Here is a 27732-nt window from a genome sequence, read left to right on the forward strand (position 1 = left end):
AAGAACCTTTCCTAGCAGTTCCCAAGTGTGAGCAGAGTTCCTGCCATTACTGCCCCTTCAAGTGATGACTTTCAGTCTCCTGTCACCATTTTCTGTGAAGCCTGTTTCTTTATTCAACTCTACTCCTTTACCCAGTTATATTAAATCTACAGCATGTGCTGCCTTTTCCAATAACTCCATACCGTGTAGAGTGGACTATTCACTCCATCAAGTCAATGATAGGGCTCAGAGAAATTCCATACCCTCATTAATTTTCCTTGTGATTCTCCTCACAATTCTATTAATTCCCCCTTCTGCAGGTCCTACCCCACACCTACCATCTAGGGACAATTTACATTCCACAATTAACCCAGCAATCCATACATCTTTGGGACCATAGGACCATAAGATATAGGAGCAGAATTAGGCCATTCCATCATGGCTGATGCCGGATCCCACTCAACCCCATACACCTGCCTTTGATGCCCTGACCGATCAGGAAATGATCAACTTCTGCTTTAAATAAACGCACAGACTTGGCCTCCACTGTAGTCTGTGCCAGAGCATTCCACAGATTTACTACTCTCTGGTTAAAGAAATTTCTCCTTACTTCTGTTCAAAAGCATTGCCCCTCAAATTTGTGGCTGTGCCCTCTAGTTCTGGATACCCTCACCAAAGGAAACATCCTCTCCACATCCACCCTATCTAGGGCTTTCAACATGCAGTAGGTTTCAATGAGATACTCCTAATTTCTTCTAAATTCCAGTGAGTACAGGCCCAAAGCTGCCAAATGTTCCTCATATGTTAACCACTTCATTCCCAGAATCGTCCTTGTGAATCTCCTCTGGACTCTCTCCACTGACAACACATCCTTTCTGAGATATGGGGCCCAAAACTGTTGACAATACTCCAAGTGCGGCCTGACTAGCGTCTTATAAAGCTTCATCATTATCTCCTTGCTTTAATATTCTATTCCCCTTGAAATAAATGCCAACACTGTATTTGCCTTCTTTACCACAGACTCAACCTGTAAATTAATGTTTTGGGAGTCTTGCACAAGGATTCCCAAGTCCCTCTGCACCTCTGATGTTTGACACTTCTACCCTTTTAGATAATAGTCCACACCATTGTTTCTTTTACCAAAATGTATCATCATACATTTCCCAACACTGTATTCCATCTGCCATTTTTTGCCCATTCTTCCAATTTGTCTAAGTCCTGCTGCAATCGCATTGCTTCCTCAGCACTACCTACCCCTCCACCTATCTTTGTAACATCCGCAAACTTTGCCACAAAGCCATCAATTCCATTAGCTAAATCATTGACAAACAATGTGAAAAGCAGAACACCTGATAAAAACTCATGAGATCACAAGGGGAATATGCAATATTGACATGGACACTGCCCAAGTTCAGGATTAAATCCAGGTTGCTCAATCTGTGAGGCAGCAGATCTACTGGCTACAGCACATTCCTAAAGGAATTGCCCCTCTGCTAAAGAAAATAGATTATTCTTTTTTGTTTAGGTCTCTAATCCTGAGAGAAGGAACATTGACTGAACAGTCAACAAGCTGCTGGAGAAAGTCAATGGGTCAGATAGCATCTGGGAGGTAAATGAATAGTTCATGTTTCAAGCTGAGATCCTATGTCAGCTCATTCCTCCGTCTTACTTTGTTCCCATTTCCAGCTTCTGCATGTCATGTACCTCCACTGAATGAGCAATCTTTGTCTTTGAAAATGAGGAATTTCGGATCAAGACAATGCTTAATTTGAATATTTCTCCCTACAGGAGAGTTTAAGCAATGTTAAGGGGGTTGTGCTGTTAGAGCACAGTGAATTTTGACTCTATGTAGAAAGCCATTGATTGTGGGCTGACAACCCATGTGCAGGTCAGAGTGCATACAACAGATACAATGAACATCAACTGAGACAGAAAGGGCCTTGAAAACACCAAACTGCTTTTAAAGACTTCCACTTGAAGGCCTGTGTGTAGGTGGAGTGTGTGGCAGGTATCTGGCTGACTGGAGAGGCCCACCAACAAATTACTGCCAGAAGCAAGTGTGAATTTCCTCTGGCCCGTGTCTGACGGAAAGTGACACAAGGCCAAGATTTAGAAAAAAGTTGGATTAGTGTTTTCAGAGAAAAAAAGAGTAGGAAAAAAATTAATAGTAAAAACAAGATTGAGTGTATGAAAGGGTGTTGTCGTCGTGGCTATCCCTCAAGGTCGAGGATGATGGTCTTCGTTCCGTACAGAGTGAAGATGCCTGTGCATGTGGTTGTTTAACGTGTGCTTGATGTTACACTCCAAGAAGCACACGATACTTCACAAATCAACCAACTGATTCCAATGGGGAAAAAACCTGAAAAAGAACTAAAGAAGGGAATTAGGAAAGGTAGGAGGGACCATGAAAAGTCCTTGGCAAGTAGGATTAAAGTGAATCCAAAGGCATTCTATACATATATCGAGTGAAAGGATAACTAGGGAAAGGGTGGAACCACTCAATGATAAAGGGGTGGGGGTGGTGAACATTTGTGTGGATGCAGAGAATGTGAGTGAGGTACTAAGTGACTACTTCACTTCAGTATTTACCAAAGAAAAGGATCAGTGCTGAATGTATAAATATGTTAGGGTGTTTAGAGGTCAAGGAGGTGGAAGTGTTGGGCCTCCTAATGAACATTAAGGTGGATAAGTCCCCAGGGCCTGATGGGATTTACCCCAGGTTACTGAAGGAGGCAAGAGACAAGATTGCTGGTCCCTTGACCAGTATCTGTGTCTCCTCTCCAGCCACAGGTGGGATCCTGGAGGACTGTCCACTGGCTAATGTTGTAACTCTGTTTAAGAAGGGAACATGTGAAAATCCTGGGAAGTACAGACGGGTGAGTCTCACATCAGCTGTAGGGGAAATGCTGGAGAAAATTCTTAGAGAAAAGATATGTGAGCATCTGGAAACCCATGGGCTAATTAGGGAGAGTCAGCGTGGTTTTTTGCAGGGTAGGTCATGTCTTACCAGCTGGATTGAGTTTTTGACAAGGTGACGAGAGAGCTTGATGAGGGTAGGGCAGTGGATGTCGTCTACTTGGATTTTAGTAAGACGTTTGACAAAGTCCCTCACGGGAGGCTAATCCAGAAGATTGAGATGCATGGGGTCCATGGCAAATTGGCTGTTTGGATTCAGAAATGGCTTGCAGATAGAAGAGAGAGGGTAGTGGTTGAAGGGACTTATTCGAGCTGGAGGTCTGTAATTAGTGGAGTTCCACAGGGATCTGTGCTGGGACCTCAGCTGTTTGTGATGTATATAAATGACCTGGATGAAAATGTAGATGGGTGGGTTAGTAAACTTGTGGGTGATCCTAATATTCGTAGAGTCGTAGATAATGTAGAAGACTGGCAAAGAATACAGTATGATATAGATCAATTGTGGATGTGAGCAGAGAAATGGCAGATGGAGTTTAACCCAGATAAATGTGAGGTGTTGCACCTTGGTTGGGCAAATGCAAGGAGACAGTACACTGTTGACAAGATCCTTAACAGTGTTGCTGAGCAGAGAGATCCTGGGATCCAAGTTCATAGCTCCTAGAAAGTGGCTGTGCAGGTCGATAAGGTGGTTAAGAAGGCTTATGGAATACTTGCTTTTATTAGTCAAGGCATTGAGTTCAAAAGTCAGGAATTATGTTGCAACTTTATAAAACTCTGGTGAGGGCACACCTGGAGTATTGCATACAGTTCTGGTCACCCCACTATACGAAGGATGTTGAGGCTTTGGAGAGGGTGCCCAAGAGTTTACCAGGATGCTTCCTGGTTTAGAGGGCATGTGCTATTACTGGAGGCTGGATAAACTTGGGCTGTTTTCTCTGGAGCACCAGAGCCTGAGGGGAGACCTGATAGGGATTTATATGAGAGGCATAGATAGAGTGGACAGAGTATCTGTTTCACAGGATAGAAATGTCTAAAACTAGAGGGTATGAATTGAAGGGGTAGGTTCAAGGGGGATGTGAGGGGTAAGTTTTATACTCAGAGTGGTAGATGCCTGGAATGCACTGCCTGGTATGGAGGTAGAGGAAAATATATCGGAGGCCTTTAAGAGATGTTTGGATAGGCACATGGATGTAAGGAAGATGGAGGATATAGACATGGTGTGGATAGGAGGGATGAGTATTTGAGTATTTTTGACTTGCTTTTTAGCTAGTTTGGTACAACATTGTGGGCCAAATAGCCTGTTCCTGTGATGTACTGTTCTATGTTCTGTGTGTACTTGGATTTTCAGAAGGCCTTTGACAAGGTGCCGCACATGAAGCAGCTGAGCAAGAGTTCGTGGTATTACAGGAAAGACACTGATATGGATATAGCATTGGTTGATTGGTAGGAGGCAAAGAGTGGGAATAAAGTGAGCACTTTCTGATTGACTGCCTGGACTAGCAGTGCACCACAGGGGCCGGAATTGGGACCACTTCCTTTTAAGTTGTTTGTCAATGATTTGGATGATGGAATTTATGGTTTTGTGGGCAGGTTTGCGAAAATACTAAGTGAGGTGGAGGTGCAGGTAGTGCTAAGGAAGCAGGGAGGCTGTAGAAAGACTTAGATATATCGGAAGAATGGACAAAGAAGTGGCAAATGGAATACAATATCGGAAAGTATATGATCTTGCACTTTGGTAGAAGTAATAAAAGTGTAGGCTGTTTTCTAAATGGGGAGAAAATTAAGAAATCCGAGGTGCAAAGTGACCTGGGAGTCCTCATGCAGGATTCGCTAAGGTTAATTTGTTGGTTGAGTTGGTGGTTAGGAAGGCAAATGCAATGTTAGCATTCGTTTCGAGAGGGCTAGAATATAAAAGCAAGGATGTAATGCTACGGCTTTACAAGGCACTGTTGAGGCCTCACTTGGAGTATTGTGGGCAGTTTTGGGCCCCCAATTTATAAAAGGATGTGCTGACACTGGGGAGTGCTCAGAGGAGGTTCATGAGAATGATTCTGGGAATGAAAGGGTTAACACATGAGGAGCGTTTGATGGCACTGTACTCACTGGAATTTAGAAGAATGTGATGGGGGTGGAATCTCATTGAAACCTATTGAATGTTGAAAGGCCTAAACAGAGTGGATGTGGAGATGTTGTTTCCTATAATGGGGAGAGAGTCTAAAACCAGAGGGCATCGCTTCAGAATACAAGGACGTTGCTTTAGAGTGGAGACGAGGAGAAATTTCTTTAGTTAGAGAATGGTGAATCTGTGGAATTTGTTGCCACAGGTGGCTGTGGAGGCCAGGTCATTAAGGCGGAGGTTGATAGGTTCTTGATTAGTCAGGCCGTGAAAGGCTACAGGGACAAAGTAGGAAAATGGGGCAAAATGGATCAGCCATGATGAAATGGCAGAGCAGAACAACGGGTTCTCAAAGTGGCAACCTCTCCCAGCAAGAAGGTGAAGGGAAGCTGGAGTCAGAAGAACCACTGCAAGTCTCCCACCCTCCTGGCTTGGAAGTACTGTCTGTTTCTTCGTCATCACTGGCTTCAAATCTCGGAACACCCTTCCCACCAGTGCTGTGGGTGTGCCTTCACCAGTGGTTCAGGGCGGCTCACCATCCCCTCTTCAGGAGCACTGAGAGACGGGAGAAAGGGCTGGCCTTTCTTGCGGTGCCCAGATCCTGAAGAGTGAAAAAATAAGCGGAATGCCCTTACTGTTGCAAGATCAGGATGCACTTCTCTTAACCTTAACAATTTATTTTGCTTTTCAGCAGGAACCAATGCCAAACAGAGAGAGGATAATTGGCAATAAGATTACTTTTCACTTCCACCCTGAAGCAAATCTGAATTAAACACAGAACATGCCACAGAGGAACAGAGAACAGGGTAGGTGCATGACAGGGAGAACCAGACGGATGTACAACACGAAGAGTGGAGCAGCCGACTGCTAAAGAACAAAAGATATGTCGGGGAGGTGTAAGTAGAGACGACAAAATCTGTTGTTACCACTGAGAGAAAGGAAGCTGACTGCTGAAAACGTGCAATGCTGGTCTGCTATTTCTGACTGAATGGAAAAGCTCAGGTGGACGAGAGCATCTGCAGAGGAAAAGGGACAGGAGACAATGTGAATCAGAATCCTTCATCCTGATTACAACTACTGTTTTTTCTCCCCCAGAGATGCAGAGGTCCTCTAGCAGCTCAATTTTTGCTCTGGATTTTTGCATCTAGTCCCCTGAATGAATTCATTGGTGAGTCCTGTTTTCTGGAACTTGAAAAGATGCCAATGCAGAGATGTCAGACTGGGAGTGCGGGTAGAAAACCACATAACCAGAAGCTCAGGGTTACCCTCGCAGACTGACTGGAGGTATTCTCCAAGGCAATCGTCCAACCTGTGTTTGGCTTTTTTTGAGTATAGGCGAGACCTTATTGCGAGTGCAGCGCGTCCAGCTGGGAGATGGGGAGGAAGTTGCTGCTCACCTGGAGGGAGTAGTTGGGTTCCATGGATGGTGGGAAAAGAAGAGGTAAAAGGACAGGTGCCGTATCCTCTGTGGCTTCATGGGAACAAGGGCAGACCTTCTTCCCATGAACCACCAACCAATTGTTGGAACACGGAAGAGTGGACCAGAGCAAAATGGTCCCTTTGAAATGCCAAAAGGTTGTGAGGATGGGCAGGTGTCCTTGCTGGTGCATTCTGCGAAGGATGTAGGGTTAAGGACAACCAAGGGGCGGGTGGGAGGAGAAGTGTGGACAGTGAGGACACCCTATCCTTGTTCTGAAAGGAGAGGAAGAGAGAGCATAAGTGCAAGTAATTAAATAGATGGAAGGTTGAGAACCCTGTCAACCGTGAAATAGAGTTGGGAAAACCAAATGAAGATCAGATAATCCTTTTAAAAACACCTCCATGGAGGTAAATCCAAAATTTAATTTGCTTCTCCATTTCATTCTCCAACCCACTCACATAAAATCTTCAAGGAACAGCTCCTTATCCCTAACTGGGCATGTTGGCCTCCGGATTTCAGATACTCAGCTTTTCTAGCAGATATCCAACATCATTTTCTCCCCTACCATGTCAATTCAGATTTCATTTTTATACTCCCCGGACGCTCCTTTTATTGTTCACTAGTCTTTAGTGTCCTCTCTCAGCAGCTACCACCACTATCATTGAATCTTTTCTGCTTTCTGCACCATTGCATTTCTTTGCAACTTAAAACTTTGTCTTCAATGTTCCCCAGTTTTATTGAATGGTCTTCAACTTTTCATGATCAAGGTGGTTAATTAGTGTCCAAGTAACTCAGACACTAACTACCATCATTCAAATTGCAAAAGCTTCCTCGCATAAACCAAGTTATGGCCAATCACAGCAAGAGAAGTCTCCGAAACCAAGGTTGTTTGTTTTCAACAGAATCATCATCTTTATTCATAAACAGGAAATGACTTGGCCTTCATTTTCAGTTCAAACTAATATCCTCTTTAAAAACCATTTTAAATGGGACCTTTTATTTTAGAACACCACCGTCAAAGGGTAAAGACAGTTAGCTGGTCATGGGACATCGTGACCTAGGGCTGAGGCTGTTTGTTCCAGTTAATTTTCTTCTTGGACAGTTGGAGAGGTAATTGAGATGAAAATTATTGGGGTCCTTCAGCAAACAGGGTGCTGATGTTAGACAGCAACAGCATAGAAGAAAGAGGGAATTGAACTCATCAACTCCCACCTCCTGACTGGCTCCAGTCCACCATTCAGATTTTGCAGGCACATGCCAGAAGTTACGCAGAACAACTAGAGTCTAATCCAGCAGGCATCAGTCAAAGCAAACTGAAAAAGATTAAGGAAGAGGCAGATGCGAGTGAAAAAGGAGAAACTATCCACTGGAAGGTAGAGAGGCAGACTCTCCAATCCACCATCTCCATACCACCCACTGTACTGATACTCATCCCATTTACCTTCAGTAGGTCCACAGGTAGGTCAATGGTTTCAGTCAATTAGCAAAAGAAGCAAAAGGGAGTTTTATGGTGCTTGTAACCCATACTCCTTGGATAGGGTGCCAAATTTAGTTATAAATTCCAAAATTGGAATGGCTGATTTGTTGAACAATGTATGTCTGGAAGGCTGTGAGGAAAGAGCAAAATACAAAAATCTGGCAGAAGTATAATGGGCCAAATGGCCTCCTTTGGGGCTCCAAGGCACTCGGATTCAGAGAATGGCTAGAAAGGAGGCAGAGCTAAAATGGTAAGATGCAGGCCAGACCACAAGGAATGGAAGAAATTCAGAAGCAGTCTGATACAGAGAGCATCCATACTGCAGTGAAAGTCCAGGGAGCTGGTCAGACAGGGCATGGAGATAACATACAGCATTATGGCGTGCACAGGTTGTGGAGCTTCCGGAGAAAGTGGTCGAGGCAGGAACAGTAACAAAATTTAAGAGGGATTGTGACAGGTTCTCAAAATGATCAGCACGTAGAGCAGGGGTTCCCAACGGTTTTTATGCTACATACCCCTATCATTAACTGAGGGGTCCATGGACTCCAGTTTGGGAATGGTGGGATATGGAATTAATGCAGGCCAGTGGAATCAGCATAGATTGGCACAATGGGCTGGCATAGATTTGGTGGGTCAAACAATCCGCTTCTATGCTATACAACTCTATTCCATCTTCCTTGCTAGTTTCAATTTTAGATTGAAGGTTTACTAGCGTTAATCTGAGGACATCTAATCTGTAGAGTACAGACACTGAACAAGGTGGACAACAGGTACAATTTTATTGTTTCATTTCTCATCCCCTCCCTATCAAACTTTGACTCCAGACCAATAGTATTTTTTTTGGTGAGAGGTGGGGAGGTTATATTTCTGAATTGCCTAAATCTCCTCAGAGTATTTCTGACATCTTCCATGCCCTGGACTGGAATCTAGACAATAACCAGCCAAGGTCCCAGCCCTCCATCGGTTTTCAGTCAGAAAGTGCACGTGTTTGTATGGCAAGTGAAGGTGTGAGTTCAGGTTTCCGATGGCTCCCCAACACTCTGTGTTCATTGGGCCATTTACATAAGACACATGCAATCATTTGACCCCTGAAAAAGATCCTTCTTGAAAGTTTGCACCTTCCAGAGAAGAGGACAGAAAAACAGAGTCATACAAAGCAGAAATGGACCCTTCAACACACTGAATCAGCACCAACTATTAAGCACTCATTTACACCAATTCTATTTTATTCTCTCTGCATTCACATTAACTACCCCCAGATTTTACCATTCACCAATGCATTAGGGGCAACTTAAGAGCGGTTAATTAACCTCCCAATCCATGTATCTTTGGGATGGGGAAGAAAATAAGGGCACCTGGGGTCACAGGAAGAATATGCCAACTTGACACTGACAAGTCACTCAAGGTGTGAGGCAACTGCGCTATTCACTGCTCAGTCTGCTGCCTAGTAGGCAAAAAGGAAATAGGACCTATCCTTTTGAAGAATTAGCGATCCGCACTGCTTATCTAGGAACTAAACAGCAACAGCGGCTGTATGGGGAAAGAGAAATCAAGTTAATATTTCTGGAGGACCCTTCATTGGATCTCAGCTGCAATTTCCTCCTGGGCTGATACGGGAAGGAAGGAAATGGGGAAGTAACTGGCTGTAAACAATGCCCCAAAACTGTGAGGGTAGGTACTCATTCTCAGAAACTTAGGATAGTGCAGGCAAGATTCAGAGTCTGATATCCAAAGACTGCAAAACTGTGTCAGAGTCATTTAACTATAGTGTGGAGAGCACTCCAGAGATAGGGCTGCTCCACCTGGACCCAAGTCCTCACCTTTACTGGTCACAGCTGAGAATCAATTCTACTCCTCTCTCTTTAAACTTAAATTGCTTTCACAGTGAGTTTCTTCATCTTTATTTACCTCTATACCCAATATTTAAAAAGAAGCAGGTGAAATAATCGTTGTTTATTTCAAAGATGACTGTGGAATCTTGCTGGCATAATTTGGCCACTTCGTTCCCCTACATTGTAAGTGATATGACCTCAAAAATTACTTCTTCACCTCACTGACCCACAGGATGTCCCGTAGTTGTGAAAGTCTTTCTTATAAATGAAACGATTTCTTCTCCTACTGAGGTCCAGTGGTCAGCACAGTAAACAAAGGGGAGGGTGGATTACTAACAAACATCATTTGGCCTCTGTCGGCCAATCCAAATTCACGTTGTAAAGGTGAAGGCCATTTGAAATACTTTTTTAAATATAGAAATAAACAAATAATGTTCCTCTTCCACTGGATAAAAGCATCGTGGTCAATATGAAGTATAGGGAGGTGACATTAATCTTCAATGACAATGGGCTCATTGGTGATGGTAGACTTTGGGCCTCTTGCATGGTCCAGGGCATGCTGCTCAATGAAGATCTGTGCTTGGGGCCGTCTCCCACTCTGCCTCCATTCAAAAGAAGTAAGTAACTTGCGGATCTTCCTGCAAAATTCAAAAAACACAGAGATTTAGTGTTTGTTTTCACAATGGACAGTGGTTCATTCAAGGAAATAAGCAGCATGCATTTATGAAGCACCTTTGGTGACCTCAGGCCAGGCTGGACACACTCTTCTGCGACTTCACTGGGCGAAGTCAAAGTTGAGTTCATTGCCATGGACCACCCTTTGCTCTACCATCATGCTTTCTATGCCCACTTTAACCTCCAAAACTTGGAGGAACCATCATGAACTCCCACAGCCTCTGATAATAGAAACAGAGAAAACCTACAGCACAATACAGGCCCTTCGGTCCACAAAGCTAAGTCGAACCTGTCCTTACCTTAGAAATTACCTAGAGTTACCCATAGCCCTCTATTTTTCTGAGAGTCCATGTACCTGTCCAGGAGTCTTTTAAAAGACCCTATTCTATCCACCTCCACCACCGTCACTGGCAGCCCATTCCATACACTCACCACTCTCTGCGTAAAAAAAATTACCCCTTACATCTCCTCTGTACCTACTTCCAAGCACCTTAAAACTGTGCCCTCTTGTGCTAGCCATTTTAGCCCTGGGAAAAAGCTTCTGACTATCCACACAATCAATGCCTCTCATCATCTTAAACACCTCTATTAGGTCACCTCTCATCCTCCATCGCTCCAAGGAAAAAAGGCCAAGTTCACTCAACCTGTTCTCCTAAGGCGTGTTCCCCAATCCAGGCAACATCCTTGTAAATCTCCTCTGCACCCTTTCTATGGTTTCCACATCCTTCCTGTAGTGAAGTGACCAGAAGTGAGCACAGTAGTCCAAGAGGGGTCCTATATAGCTGCAACATTACCTCTCGGCTCTTAAACTCAATCCCACGATTGATGAAGGCCAATGCACCGTATGCTTTCTTAACCACAGGGTTAACCTGCGCAGCAGCTTTGAGTGTCCTATGGTGTCGGACCCCAAGATCCCTCTGATCCTCCACACTGCCAAGAGTCAAATATCAATACGATATTTGACCTACCAAAATGAACCACCTCATGCTTATCTGAGTTGGACTCCATCAGCCCAGTTTTGCATTTTATCAATGTCCCGCTGTAACTTCTGACAGCCCTCCACACTATCCACAACAACCCCAACCTTTGTGTCATCAGCAAATGTCCTTGAATGGAAAATCCTAAGAGTAGCAGATACGGCCCAGTCCATCATGGGTAAAGCCCTCCCCACCATTGAGATATTATTTATTTATTTATTAATTATTATTATTTCTGTCTTTTTGTAGTTTGTGTGTTTTGAACATTGGTTGAATACCCAAGATGGTGCGGTCTTTCATTGATTCTATTATGGTTATTATTCTATTATGGATTTATTGAGTATGTCCACAAGAAAATGAATCTCAGGGTTGTATATGGTGACATACATCTTCTTCTTCGGCTGTCCATCGATTTTCGATGATGACTGAGGCCTGGGCAAGGTTGACCATGCTGCAAGCCTCCCCTCTCCACAACACCAATGTTGTCCAAGGGAAGGGCACTAGAACCCATACAGCTTGGCACCGGTGTCGTCGCAGAGCAATTTGTGGTTAAGTGCCTTGCTCAAGGACACAACACGCTGCCTCAGCTGAGGCTCGAACTAGCGACCTTCAGATCACTAGACCGACACCTTAACCACTTGGCCACGCGCCACACACATATAGACATACACAGACATCCCACCTCTCCCGGAAGTTCCAGGAGTCTCCCGCATATGGATAGTGGATCCCTGATGCCCGGAAATTATATACAATATCCCGGAAATAGATTTTTTTTGAGCGGGAGAGGGAGAGTGAGAGCGAGCATCCTGATTGGTCTCTCTTCGTGCTAAGAGTGGTCCCCAACCACCCGGCCGCGAGGAAACGATATGATTTGGCGATATGAGTCAGCTGCACCTTTCCTCATTCCCTGTCACGCCCACTGTTGAATTTTAACGGACGCGAGGTCATCAGTGACCCAAGACGTGCAAAGGAATAGGTCCGTGACCCATTTGTGAATGTTTCCGGTGAATCATCCATGTCAGCACGGGAAAAAGTTCAACTCCTCGAGCTTGCAAATGACAGTGGGCTGAAAAGTATGTTTGACATAACATCTCTGCCGGCATTCTGGATCAAAGTCAAGGCTGAATATCATGAGATTGCCACGAAAGCACTGAAAACGTTGCTTCCATTTCCAACATATTTCTGCGAAGTGGAGTTTTCTGCAATGAATGCAACGAAAACTAAATTGCGGAATAGACTGGACATAAGCAACCCCCTTCGAGTATCGCTGTCTCCCATCACCCCTCGATAGGACCGTGTTGTTGCAGGAAAACATGCCCAGGGCTCCCACTGATTCAGCAATATTGGTGTGTTGCAATGATTTTATATGTTCATACGAGGAAAATATGCGCAGTATGTTTAATATCCAAATGTTACTTAAAATGTTATGATGCTATTGACTTATAAGTGACTTATAATTCAGTGGTCCCCAGCCTCTGGGCCGCGAAGAATACAGTGGTGGCCAGAACACGCCCAGCACATCTTTAAGAAAAAAGCCAAAATAAACAAACTAATTAATTAGGTGCCGCCCGGCACGTAAGTGTCGGCCCAGATCAGAGGCGATTGCCGATTGCGTAGTCTCTGATCTGGGCCGACATTACATGCCAGGCGGCACCTAATTAATTAGCTTGTTTATTTCAGCTTTTTTCTTAAAGATGTGCTGGGTTCATTCTGGCCACCGCTGTACTGCTGCATTCTTCACGGCCTGGAGGTTTGGGACCACTATTATAATTGACTTATCACTACATTCATGCGAGGAAAATATGCGCTGTGTGTTTAATATTAAATTCGTTAGATATACCCCTTTAGAAACGAAATCGAGTGTATTAGCCACTTACAAGTGACTTATAGTTGACTTATCACCTATATTCTGGTCGCGTTTATCACCCCCCCACCCCTGGGTCAGCCGGTCCGCAAGAATATTGTCAATATTAAACTGGTCCGCGGTGCAAAAAAGGTTGGGAACCCCTGATTTAAACCAGCTGGCTGGCTGCCAAGGAGCTACGCTATTGATGTCCTAAGTGATGAGGCCAAACTCCCTGTAGACTTGCTTAAAGTTGTAATAGAATAAACATAATAATATAATATAAGTACATATTTTAATGTCACATTTGCTGCATATACCCAACTTGGTTTACAGATTAGACAAAATGACTAAACAAAGTTTTACGTACACCCTTGGGGGTCAACGGCAGGGGGGGGGATATGGGGTTGTGGGGGGGCGGGGGTGCTACCTCCCTGAAATGAGTTTTTGCAGGGTGGGATGTCTGTATACATCTACTTTGATAATAAAGTTACTTTGAACTTTGAACTACCTTGGAATTGTCTCTTATTGTGTACTCTCTTGTACTCATATTTTAACTGGCCTCATCAAGATGTCCTAGGAATAAAGGTGATGGCAGAATCTGGGGGGACTTCATGGAAGTGTGGGAAAATGAAATGAAATCTGTGTAAGAATACTGTGAATGGGTGCTGGGTGGTTGGTATGGCTGAAGGGCCTATTTCTATACTGTGCGACTCTATAATCCTCGAATGATCCAGGCATCATGTTCCACAATCCATGGAGATTCAGGCAGCCCTGGGGCTCCCTGCGCAAACTGCAGCACACAGAGGGGTGAAGAGCCCAGGAAGGAGAGATGAGCCTTTGTCTCCTGAAAGCTAGCCCTCTATGGAACACAGGCTAACAGTAAAGTCACACATTTGGAACATCAAATCCAGGTATGACTTTCACCAGGGGACTGTGGTAGAACAGAAGGTTCAGTGAACGTGAAGTCACAGGTGGACAGGATGGCGAAGAAGACTTTCACCAATCAAGACACCAAGTACAAAAGTTGGGAAGTCATGGTGCAGCTGTACAGGATGCTGGTGAGGCCGCACCTGGAGTATTGTGTTCAGTTTTGGTCTCCCTCTCACAGTAACACTGTTCTTAAACAGGAAAGAATGCAGAAAGTATTTACAAGGGTACTTCCAGGACTTGAGGGGACAGAGATAGATGGAGAGGTTGGGCAGGTTAAGACTTCATTCCTTAAAGCATAGGAGACTGAGAGGTGATCTTGCAAAGATGTGTAAAATTATAATGGTCGTATACAGGGTGAGTCTTTTATTTCCCAGAGCTGAGGAATCAAAAACTAAACGCCAAAGGTTTAAGGTGAAAGGAGAAAGATTTAAGAGGAACTTGAGAGACAAAGTTCTTTTTTTTTTAACACACAGAGAGGCATCAATGTGGAATGAGCTGCTACAGGAAGTAGTTGGGAGAGGTACAAAAACAAGTTTTAAAAGACAGTTGGAGAGCTACATGGATTAGAAAGGTTTAGAAGGCTTTGGGCCAAACACAGGCAAATGGGACTGGCTTGGACAGAGCATCTTGGTCAGCATGGGCCAGTTGGGCTAAAGAGCCTGTTTCCCAATGGTATAAATCTATGACAATAAGAAATTTCTTTCCATGGATATCCAGGAAATGATAATCCTCCCGACTGGCATTGAGCTCCAAATTCACGCCAGGTGGCAGACTACCACAGCAATGGAATCTATCACCGTGTGCTTGCCATCTCTGTTACTCCCAACTCACAGAGGTAAAGTCTTCCTTTCCTCAGATAGTGAGCATTGGTGATGTGGCTAAACCAGTGGTGAGCGGCTCTCTGGGATACTCAACGTTCATCAGCTGCCGTGCTGCAACTGTACAGAGGGTGAGGATTTCAGCGTGACAGCGGTATGAGTTCCGGTCACATACTTATCCCAGGGAGCTCGATGCATCGGCTCCTCACGGAATAAATCTTTGGGTATAACATTAATATCTCAAGTTCTGTGCAATAGTTTTAGGTACATATATACATAGCTAGGGTGCCCAAGAATTTTGCACAGTACTGTAGTAATTTTATGTATTGCATTATACTCCTGCTGCAAAAAAACCCCACAAATTTCATGACATATGTGAGTGATGATAAACCTGATTCTGATATGGGTCTCTATTGTGGACTGAGAGTGGGAAGGGGGCAGGAAGAGGGGAATCATGATTGGGAAAAGGGGAAGGGAGAGGAGAGGGAGTGGGAAGCACCAGGGAGATATTCTGTAATAATCAATAAACCTATTGTTTGGAAACAAATGACCTTGCCTGGTGTCTCAGGGCTGGGTGTGTCTGTATCCGCACCATCCCCTGCCTCGACATGCCTCCTCCTCACCCCTGTTCCCTCAGCCCTCCCCGTGGCACACCACCCTCACCATTCCCAACATCCCTTACTCTCCCTAGATTTACAAACTCATTCTCTGCTCCACACTGACAAATACAGTAACTGTGAAAAAGTCTTAGGCACCCTGGCTATATATATATATCTGCCTCAGACTGGGGCACAGTACTGTACAAGTTTTCCTCATAATCTAACTCCAAGCTTCATTCTGTTAATTCTACGGTGCACTTCCTCCAATGCCAATAGAGCCTTCCAGAAAGGAAGAACACTATAGGCCTCCACAAAGTAGAGTTTCATAAAACTGTACCAAAGCTTTCCTCCTCCTCGTTTTGCAGCACAACAGTTCCTGAAGGCCAGTCTTCCATCAGCACCTTTATCTTCTGCACCCGTATCCATGACATTTTAATAATCTATGAGCACAGACTCCCAATTCTCTTTGTAGTTCCAATTAGTGTAGGTTACTAGCTTTGACATATACCTTGCTTCATCCTATTTTAATCCAAAATGGATGAAGTCATTTTGCCAAAACTGAAATCCATTTATTTCAAGTGTACCCAATTACTTGGTCTGGAAACATAGAAAACCTACAGCACAATACAGGGCCTTCGGCCCACAATGCTGTGCCGAACGTGTCCTTACCTGAGAAATTACCTCGGGTTACCCATAGCCCTCTATTTTTCTGAGCTCCATGTACCTGTCTAGGAGTCTCTTAAAAGACCATATTGTATCCGCCTCCACCACCGTTGCCGGCAGCCCATTCCACGCACTCACCACTCTCTGTGTTAAAAACTTACCCCTAATATCTCCTCTGTACCTACTTCCAAGCACCTTAAAACTGTGCCCTCTCAGGCTAGTCATTTCAGCTCTGGGAAAAAGCCTCTGACTATTCACACAATCAATACCTCTCGTCATCTTATACACCTCTATCAGGTCACCTCTCATCCTCCGTCGCTCCAAGGAGAAAAGGCCGAGTTCACTCAACCTGTTCTCATAAGGCATGCTCCCCAATCCAGGCAACACCCTTGTAAATCTCCTCTGCACCCTTTCTACGGTTTCCACATCCTTCCTGTAGTGAGGCGACCAGAAATGAGCACAGTACTCTAAGTGGAGTCTAACCAGGGTCCTATATAGCTGCAGAGGAGCTTAATACTTATTAAATATATTTTTATTGAAGGAATGACACAATACACAATACATAATGGATTACATGTTCCTCCATTTTGCCTTTATATCTTACCCCTAAACAAACCTCCCCTCATCCGCCCTCCCCGAACATACCATGGCAGCTAATGTATTTACAATACAACAAATCGCAAATTCAAATACGGACATTTCACAGCCATACCCCCATACTACTTCAAGACGAAGGCCCACACACATCCACAACATGTCAGATGATCCAAAATACACTCATATTACAATGCATCAACCACCCTGTGAGGTAAATCAAATGCGTGTTAAAAGGGAGGCAACTTTCCAAGTACAATCAAATGCCCTCAACTGGTAGGTAGTTCCTTAAGACTCCCAAAATATGACAAGAAAGGTCCCCATTTCGAATAGAACTTTTTCACAGACCCCCTCAAAGTGAATTTAATCTTTTCTGATTTCAGAAAAAAACATTACGTCCTCTAACCAAGCAGCAGCAGATGGGGGAGTGGCAGATTTCCAGACCAGCAAGATTCTCCTACGGGCCAATGGTGATGTAAATGCAATGACATCCGACTGGCTTGCATTTAAACCCAAATCATCATCTGCCACACCAAATACAGCTATAAGCGGGCAAGGTCTCAGTGTCACCCCCAAAACCTCACTGATAATTTTAAAAACCAGTGCCCAATAGCCATCAAGCCGAGGGCAAGACCCAAATGCATGCACTTAACCAGCCGGAGAGAAGGAACAGCCAGCGTCTGTCCCGGAATATATGTCAGCAAGCCTGGCTTTACTTAAATGTATCCTGTGTGAAACTTTAAATTGTATGAGCCCCAGTCGAGCACATGATGATGAGGAATGAACCCTATTCAATGCTTTTGCCCAATATTCTTCAGCCAGATCCTCCAAGGTCATCCTCCCACCTAATCTTAGTTTTGTTTAGATCTTGAACTCCCAAAGACATCAGCTGAGAGTATAGTACAGAGATCAGCCCTTTATTTTTAAAGCTAAGAGTGCGTTTTTCCCACAACATAGCAGGTGGTAGATCAGGAAAAGAGGGAAATTTTTCCTTGACGAAGTGGTGAATCTGCAGGTATTTTAAAAAATGATTATGCGGAAGGCCATATTTACTACACAAGTTATCAAAACTATCAAATATGTTATCAGTGTACAAATCCTTGATGCGCATAAGACCGTTCAAACCCCATTGTCTAAAAACTGAATCGAGTGTGGAGGGAAGAAATAGATGGTTTCTATGAATGGAACCCAAAACTGAAACTGATGTGAACTTATACTGGCAGTGAAATTGATTAAAAATTTTGAGGGTGGCGAGCACGACCGGGTTAGATGTGAATTGAGAGGATTTCAATGGTAAGGAAGAATACACCAAAGCTGGGAGGGACGAGGAGTGGCAAGACCCGTGACTCAAACAGGCACCAGATTATATCTGGCCGGTGGAGCCAAAATAATACCTTTTGAATGTTCGATGCCCAGTAATAATGAATAAAGCTAGGAAGGCCCATTCCACCTACGTCACGACCTCTTTGGAGAATGCACTTATTAACCCTTGGGACCTTATTTTCCCAGATAAAGGAGGTTATAGCTTGGTCGACTGATTTGAAAACTGGCAAACACTGGAACAAATAAAGAAATCTGGGAAGTATAGTCATTTTCACTGATTGAATTCTACCATCTATAGTAAAGGGTAAACTACGCCATCTCTCAAAATCAACCTTCATTTGGCTAACCTGAGGCCTGTAGTTAGCTTCAAACAGAGATGTATAAGAGCGAGTAATGTGTATTCCTAGGTATACAAAACCATCTTGAGATAAAGGAAAAGGCAAAGACTTCTGTCGGATCTCTAGGGCCAAGTTATTAATGGGAAAGCATTTGCTTTTTTGAAAGTTCAGTTTATAGCCGGAGGAAGCTCCAAATTGACCTAATAATGACACAATAGCAGGACTACTACCTACAAGGTCGCTAACATAAAGTAGGAGGTCATCTGCATATAGGGATACACGGTGTTCCATGTCCCCTCTCCTAACACCTTGAAATAGTGTAGTTGACTTAAGTGCAATAGAAAGAGGCTCAATTGCAATTGCAAAAAGAAGAGGGGACAGTGGGCAGCCTTGGCGAGTGCCACGTGTTAATGGGAAATAGTCAGATAGAAAATAATTTGTCTGTATACACGCTAAAGGTGAGTGATATAATAGCTTAACCCAAGCTATAAATATTCTGCCAAATTCAAGTTTCTCCAAAACACTAAACAAGTATACCCACTCCACTCTATCAAACGCCTTCTCCGCGTCCAAGGAGATAACAACCTCCAGACTCGGAGAATCACTGGGTGAATAAACCACATCAGCCAGTCGACGGATATTAAAAAAAGAATGACAATTCTTAATAAAACCTGTTTGATCATCTGAGATTATCTTGGGAAGGGGGTGTTCTAAATGTCATGCAAGCACTTCAGCCAAAATTTTCACATCCACGTTCAAAAGTGAGATGGGGCGATACAATCCACATTGAGGTCGGGTCCTTGTCCTTTTTAAGAAGTGAAATAGCTGCCTGTGAAAGAGTAGGGGGTAAGGAACCATTCTCCAAAGATTCCTGAAACACTTCTAGAAGGACCGGTATGAGCTTATCGTTAAATTTCTTATAAAATTCTATCGGATAACCATCAGGACCTGGGGACTTACCACTCTGCATAGCCATAATGGCATTATTAATCTCTTCCCGCCCAACAGCCCGATCTAAATTCTCCACCTCCTCTGATTCAAGAGTTGTATTTCCAAATTATCTAAAAAAACTTCCATATTTTTTATATCTGAGGGAAACTCTGAGGTATACAGAGAGGAATAAAAAGCTGCAAAAATGTTATTAATCCCTTTTGGATTGCTTGTCAAGTTTTGGTGCGTGTCTCTTACCTGGGGAATAAGTCGTGATGCAACTTGACGCTTCAATTGATGAGCCATAAGCCGGCTCACCTTGTCACCATATTCATAATAGAGGCTACGTGTCTTAAGAATTAATTGTTCTGATAGGTTTGTAGATAGAAGATTAAACTTCGCTTGCAAATCAGCCCAGCTTTTATATAATTCTGCAGTGGGTGCCTCAGAATATTGCCTATCCAGGTCCAAAATAGATTGCAATAACACTTGCATTTCCTTCCTACGCTCTTTATTGGCATGTGAAGTATAAGATATTATTTGACCCCTCAAGTAAGCTTTTAAAGTTTCCCAAAGTAAAGAGTACGATACCGACTCAGTTTTGTTAGTCTCGAAGAATGTGTCAATGTTAGCTGATATATAACTACAAAATTTCTCACTGGAAAGCAAAAGGGGGTTAAGTCTCCACAGAGGCCGTTCTCTAATGTTTAAAGGAAAGCATAGGTCCAGTTTCACGGGCGAGTGATCAGATATAACTATAGCAGTGTACTCAATTTGTCTAATCATTGGTGTCAAGGAGCTATCCATAAAGAAATAGTCTAGCCTGGAATAGGAGTGGTGAACATGAGAAAAGAAAGAGAATTGCCTAACTGATGGATTCAAAAATCTCCAAGGAGCCATATAACTATTTTATTGCCTAAACATCGAGAAGGCCTTTGCCATACCAGAAAAAGTTCCCCTAGAGCTAGACCTATCAAGCAGTGGGTCAATAGCACAGTTCAAATCTCCTGAAAAGATTAGCTGGTGTGTATTCAGGTTAGGTATTAATGACAAAACGTTATTTGCAAATTGGACATCGTCCCAATTAGGAGCATAAACATTTACCAAAATAACAGGTATCTGAAAGAGAGATCCAGAGACTATAATAAAGTGACCATTAGGGTCACTGATTACATCAGATGGTGTAAACTGCGTTCTTTTAATGATTAATATGGCCACCCCCCTGGACCTACTATTAGATCTGGAAAAACCTGACTAATCCATGCTTTACGAAGTCTATTATGGTCTTCCACTCTTAAATGTGTCTCTTGTAGAAATAGTATATCTGCTTTTAATTGTTTCAGACGAGAGAAAACTTTAGCTCTTTTAACAGGACCATTGAGCCCCTTTACATTCTAAGAAATAAACCTCACAGGGTGGCCTCCATCAGCATCACCCATGTTAACCATATCAAAAGACACACAGGGCCTACAATCCAAAACAGTGCGAGGGCACAAGCTGCACACAATAACGCACAATGAAAAGAAAGTCTGGCTAGTCCGTAACACACAAAACAATAAGCTGCCATGGTAATTCCCCCAAAACACTCCCCCAATGCCTTTACACAAACAACAAAAAAACCCAATTAACCCCCGAAACCTAGATCTACCTCCCCAACTGAGGATGATCGCAGGCAGTACCCAACAAAAAACTTCCAAAGCATTCCCCATACAACTAAACTTTCAATCTAATCTAGGGTGGCTCCCCTCAAGATTTATACCATCACTTATTCTACCTTTAATATATATAGGTTAAAGATAACACAGGTCAAGCAAAGCGTTAAAAACAAAAAAAAACTAGGAAACTAAACGCCCAAGATACAAATCCCAAATATTTACATTTTGCTGGTTGAAAGTTTTTGTTAATCAGTTTCGGCAGCACAGCAGTTCGACCCGATCGCGTTCCACAAATTAAACTGGAAAAAATGAACAAAGAAGTGGATTGTGAAAATTAAGTTTGCCTCGGCATGAGGCCCCTTCAATGCTGCATGAATAACCTAAAAAAAAGTCATTGCTCTTCTCGTTCTTCTTCTCCCCAGCGCGAATGGTAAAACTCTTTGGCCGCCTCTGGTGTATCGAAATAATGCTTTTTACCTTCATGCATGACCTGGAGCTGGGCAGGATACAAGAGGCCAAACCTGACCCCTTTCCCGTAAAGCAGGGATTTCACCTCCTTGAAAGCTGCTCGTTTTCTCCCCAGCTCCGCACTAAAATCTACATAAAAAAACACGCTGTGTCCGCGGAAATACAGCTCCTGCTTCCGTCTGTTGATGATGCGTTGCTTATCTTGAAAGGAGTGAAAGCAAACCAGGAACGTTCTTGGTCTCGTTTGCTTGGCTCCAGAGACACCGGATGGTTTACGTCCGACTCGGTGAGCACGCAAAAGTACGAGAGGCCTCGGGAAAAAATTTGTCCCCAGCATTTCGTCAAAAAACTCGGTCATAAATTCAACAGGGTCCGAACCTTCCAAATTTTCAGTAATGCCAACCACTCTCAAATTGGATCTCTGCAGCCGATTTTCGAGGTCGTCTAGCTTTCCCTTCAGAAACGCGTTTTCGCTCTGCAACGCTGCAATGGCGGCTTCGGTGCTCACCAGGCGGTCACTGTAATCATTCAGGCCGTCTTCAACCTCACGAATGCGTTCGTCATGCGACTCGTAATATGACATAATTTGCTCCATGGTAGCATTCACTGGTGACAAAGCATCTTCAAGTTCTCTTTTGAGGGCAGAATTCACCACTTGCGTTATGTCAGTAAAAAGTACTGAACGAAGCCTCTCCAAGTCATCGGGTAGCGCAGGTCTGGGTCCAGCAGCGTGCAACAGCGCCACTACTGTAACATCAGCTTTCTTGCTCGAGGCTTCGCTATCTTTTTCCCCAGTTTTACTTCAAAGGTACATTTTATCTGCCATTTCAGTGTCCAGCAATGTCCCGGGTTGTTCACAATGTTAAATATTCAGTTACCTCGAGCATACGGCAAAGATAAACAGGTAAATTTTCAATAAAAATCAGGAGCCACACTCACATGCACCCACTCACTCCATGCTCAACCCGGAAGTCCAGAGCTTAATACTTAATACTTTGTCATTTAATCTTTGAATCTACACTGCTTAAAATCTGTTTATGTTTGGTTAATCTGCAATACTTGATAGCTACCTTCATATACCAATATTTGTTATAAAAAGCATAAACAGCATGAGTGGTATGGTAGTGTAGTGGTTAGTACAATGAGTTACAGCACAGCCATCGTGGTTCATTTCTCACTGCTACCTGTAAGGAGTTTGCACGCTCGCCTCCGTAACTGCGTGGGTTTCCTCCAGGTGCTCGAGTTTCCTCCCAGTACAGTAATGATTAGTACGTTGTGGAATTACCAGGTGGGCACTGGAACTATGGAGCCACCTGCTTACTGCTTAGCCCACTGCTCTGCTCTCTCCACACCCACAATTTTGTAGCCAGGTACAGCTCAAACGTCAACTATAAATTTGCTGATGACACAACTATTGTTGCCAGGATTTCAGATGGTGATGAGAAGGTGTACAGGAGCAAGACAGATCAGCTGGTTGAGTGGTGTCACAGCAACAACCTTGTCCTCAATGTCAGTAAGACCAAGAAATTGATTGTGGACTTCAGGAAGGGGAAGGTGAGGGAACACACACCAATCCTCATCGAGGGATAGAAGTGGAAAGGGTGTGCTTCAAGTTCTTGCGTGCCAACATCTCTCAAGATTCTCTTTAGATTCTTGATGGGTCATCACATGAAGGGATACGGGGCTGAGAGGAAAATTGGATCAGCTCTGATGAGATAGTAGAGCAGACTTGATGGGCCAAATGGCCTAATTCTGCTCCTATATCTTAATGACGTAGTCAAGACCTATCCTGGCCTCAACGTATTGATATAATTACAAAGGAGGCACGTCAGCGGCTATATTTCGTGAGGAGTTTGAGCAGATTTAGCATGTCACCAAAGGCATTTGCAAATTTCTACAGATGTACTGTGGAGAGGATTCTAACTGGCTGCATCACCGTCTGGTATTGGGGGGGTGGTCACTGCACAGGATTGGAAAAAGCTGCAGAAAGTTGTAAACTCAGCCAGCTCCATCGTGGGCACCAGCCTCCCCAGCATCCAGACATGCCCTCTTCACACTGCTACCATCAAGGAGCAGGTACAGGACCTGAAGACACACAGTGTTTCAGGAACAGCTTCTTCCCCTCCACCATCAGATTTTTGGATAGACAATGAGCCCATCAACGCTACCTCAGTGTTTATTCCTTTTTTTTATAATACTTATTTAATTTTCGTTCTTATATATACTTCTTACCATAACATAGTTTTTATTACCATGTATTGCAATGTACTTCTGCCGCAAAACATCAAATTTCATGCCATATGCCAGCGATTTTAAACCTGATTCTGATTCTAATTCCAATGTGGGTGGGTAGGTACAAAACAGAAATCCCACCAGAGTCTTAATTCTTCCAGTCTGCCACAAAGTCTTTTCTGGCTGCTTACCTTTCTGAATAGAGTAAAAATGATTTATTCTTTCATTACTAAAGCTACTCCTACCTGTACTATTTGTTCATTTTTCCTCACAATCGCTACAGTTTGGACTATTTTGCAGTGATGTCTCCATAAAGGCTAGCAAACCAACCTGTCCTTCTGCTCTGTTTCACTTTGTATATTTCTCTCAGCTGGCTTAATGAAATTACAGCTGTTAGTTTTCCTTTTGCTGCTGGTGCATAAAGAACAATTTTTGAGTATTACTCAACCTTTTCGTGATGCTTGTTTTGGAAATACTGCACTCACTCTCCTCCCTTCGCCATAAACTAGTCCTATTATTCATAAGATTAAAATCCTTTTTAGTAATCTATTTCCTGCTCTTTTCCTCTCCATATCATCCTTTCAGCTTCTTTAGTTAATTAATCCAATGTCAATTAGTTTGCCAGTAATATAAAGAACATTACCCTTGAGTCCCTTGTCTTTAGTCAAGGTCCTATTCTTCAATCTCACTCAATGTTTATGGTCCCACCACAGACAACTTCTCCCACAAAGAGACAAAGGTGCACGTGATCAGTACTCTGGCCCCCCACATTGACAGTTTTTAATCTATCTTAGCTCCTGCCACGTTCTCTCCTGTTCTTGTGAGTACTCAGAAACAACACCATGCATCATATAACTCATTTCACAAATTAACATGTATCAAAACACCTCAGAGAGGCATTGCTCAAGGTAAGGCACCATGCTACTTAACAGTGCAACAGGTTACTAGGATACAGCCAACACATAATAGGCTCCAGGCCAAGTCCTGGTCAATAGGATCAGTTCAAATGAAGGGGGTCGACCCATAATGTCAATTGTCCATTTTCCTCTATACTGTAGTTTCTGCCCGACCTGCTGAGTTCCTCCAGATGTTGCTCCAGATTTCAGCATCTACTGTCACTTCTCTCTTGCTTTCTCAGTAGAAATAGTACCTTATGGGCTGAAGGGCTTATTTCTGAACATCTAACTTCAAAATATGAAGGAAGTTTACAAAACAGCTGGACTAAAAGGATTGTCTACAAGGAGAGAACAATCGGGTACCACGGTACTGTAGCGGTCAGTGCGACACCATTACAGCTCGTGGAGTTTCAGAGTTCAGAGTTCAATTCCGGCGCCGTTCTGAACGGAATCTCTGTACATCCTCTCTGTGCAACGCGTGGGTTTTCTCCAGGTATACTGGTTTCCTCCCACAGGGTAGGTTAATGGGTCATTGTAAATTACCCAGTGATTTGATTACGGTTAATAGTGGTTGTGGGGCTGGAGGGGCTGGAGGGGCTACTCCGCACTGAAATAAAATAAATAAGAAAACAGGAGACCCTTAAGAAGAGAAGCACCTGTTTTTGGCTCAGAAAACTGTAGTACAAGCCAGCAGAGATGACAGAATCATGGAGCAGCAGAACATAGGAAGAGGACATTGGTTCCTTTGAGCTATACCAGCTCTCTGGAAGAACATTCAATTACTCCTGTTACCCTGCCTGTTCCGCAAGTGTTCAGAATATTTCTCATTAAGTATTTAACAAATTTCCTTCAGAACAACATTGCTATATGTTTCCGGTACTCTTTCAGACAACACATTCCAGATAATCGGAACTTGTGCTGCAAAAACAATTCTCTCAACTCACACATGGTCCTTTTGCACACTGGCTTTCCACAGATTCTCATTATTACTTTATCACGACCTTTATTATTTTGAAAACTATGATTAAAAATAATTTTTAAATTTCCATTTACAGTTATTGTGTCAGGTCAAAGACCTTTTGCCAGACATTGATTTGGTTTGCAGCAGACCTAGATCAGGTGATAAAACCTTAAGAGAGAGAAGCAGAATTAGGCCATTCAGCCCATCAAGCATGCTCCATCATTCCTTTCCATTGCTATTCTATGCCTTCTCCCTGTAGCTCTCAACTCATTTACCAATCAGAATCTATCAATATCTGTCTTAAATACACCCAATAACTTGGCCTCCACAGCATCTGTGGCAACAAATTCTACAAATTCACCACCTCATGGCTAAAGAAATTCTTCCTCATCTCAGTTTTAAAGGGATGTCCCTTTGTTCTGGGGCAGTGTCCTCAGGATCCTAGATTCTCCTATTAATGGAAACATTCCCTCAACGGACACTCTGCCCAAGCCTTTCTGTATCAGTTTGGTTTCAATAAAAGGATGCCTCTTCATCCTTCTTTGTGCGTGGTAGGTCATGTTTGACCAATCTATTGGAGTTTTTCGAGGAGGTTACCAGGAAAGTGGATGAAGGGAAGGCAGTGGATATTGTCTACATGGACTTCAGTAAGGCCTTTGACAAGGTCCCGCATGGGAGGTTAGTTAGGAAAATTCAGTTGCTGGGTATACATGGAGAGGTGGTAAATTGGATTAGACATTGGCTCGATGGAAGAAGCCAGAGAGTGGTGGTAGAGAATTGCTTCTCCGAGTGGAGGCCTGTGACTAGTGGTGTGCCACAGGGATCAGTGCTGGGTCCATTGTTATTTGTCATCTATATCAATGGTCTGGATGATAATATGGTAAGTTGGATCAGCAAATTTGCTGATGATACAAATATTGGAGCTGTAGTGGACAGTGAGGAAGGTTTCCAAAGCTTGCTGAGGAATTTGGACCAGCTGGGAAAATGGGCAGATGGAGTTTAATACAGACAAGTGTGAGGTATTGCACTTTGGAAGGACAAACCAAGGTAGAACATACAAGGTAAATGGTAGGGCACTGAGGAGTGCAGTAGAACAGAGGGATCTGGGAATACAGATACAAAATTCCCTAAAAGTGGCATCACAGGTAGATAGGGTCGTAAAGAGAGCTTTTGGTACATTGGCCTTTATAAATCAAAGTATTGAGTGTAAGAGTTGGAATGTTATGGTGAGGTTGTACAAGGCATTGGTGAGGCTGGATTTGGAGTATTGTGTGCTGTTTTGGTTACCAAATTACAGGAAGGATATTAATAAGGTTGAAAGAGTGCAGAGAAGGTTTACAAGGATATTACCGGGACTGAGAAACTGAGTTACAGAGAAAGGTTGAATAGGTTGGGACTTTATTCCCTGGAGCGTAGAAGAATGAGGGGAGATTTGATAGAGGTATATAAAATTATGATGGGTATAGATAGAGTGAATGCAAGCAGGCTTTTTCCACTGAGGCAAGGGGAGAAAAAAACCCAGAGGACATGGGTTAAGGTTGAGGGGGGAAAAGTTTAAAGGGAACATTAGGGGGGCTTCTTCACACAGAGAGTGGTGGGAGTATGGAATGAGCTGCCAGACGAGGTGGTAAATGCGGGTTCTTTTTTAACATTTAAGAATAAATTGGACAGATACATGGATGGGAGGTGTATGGAGGGATATGGTCCGTGTGCAGGTCAGTGGGACTAGGCAGAAAATGGTTCGGCACAGCCAAGAAGGGCCAAAAGGCCTGTTTCTGTGCTGTAATGTTCTATGGTTCAATGGTTCTGAACTCCATTGAGTAAAGACCCAGAGAGACCAAACCTTGATGCAAGCAGCCTTGGTGAAGGAGGAAATACAGGGTTAACAGCTCCAGGATATGTAGCAGCCAAGATGGCAAATACTGGTCAGGTAGATGTAGTCACTTGTACTAGGATGCATCGAAGACAATGAAGAAGATCTAGTTGCCCTCAGCAGAGAAGAAACATTGTGAAAGACTCAACCACCTCTGTCTCACCAGTGATGAAAACTGCTTTTTCCGGCGGCTGCAGGTTAGATGCAACAGAAA

At 43.5% G+C, this 27732-nt stretch overlaps 1 protein-coding gene across 2 annotated transcripts in view; it reads right to left on the minus strand.

Moving 5' to 3' along the window:
• Nucleotides 1-7334: 7334 nt before the first annotated feature.
• The window catches only part of mta1 (metastasis associated 1), a 169589-nt gene continuing 149191 nt past the window's right edge, over nt 7335-27732 (minus strand). For both annotated transcript variants that reach the window (XM_063053050.1, XM_063053040.1), the window contains one exon: nt 7335-10378. In XM_063053050.1, the coding sequence (XP_062909120.1) occupies nt 10349-10378 (30 nt within the window). In that variant the 3' untranslated portion in view covers nt 7335-10348. The remainder of the gene's footprint in view (nt 10379-27732) is intronic.

Source organism: Mobula hypostoma, chromosome 1 (genome assembly GCF_963921235.1).
Source record: "Mobula hypostoma chromosome 1, sMobHyp1.1, whole genome shotgun sequence".
Classification (NCBI taxonomy): domain Eukaryota; kingdom Metazoa; phylum Chordata; class Chondrichthyes; order Myliobatiformes; family Myliobatidae; genus Mobula; species Mobula hypostoma.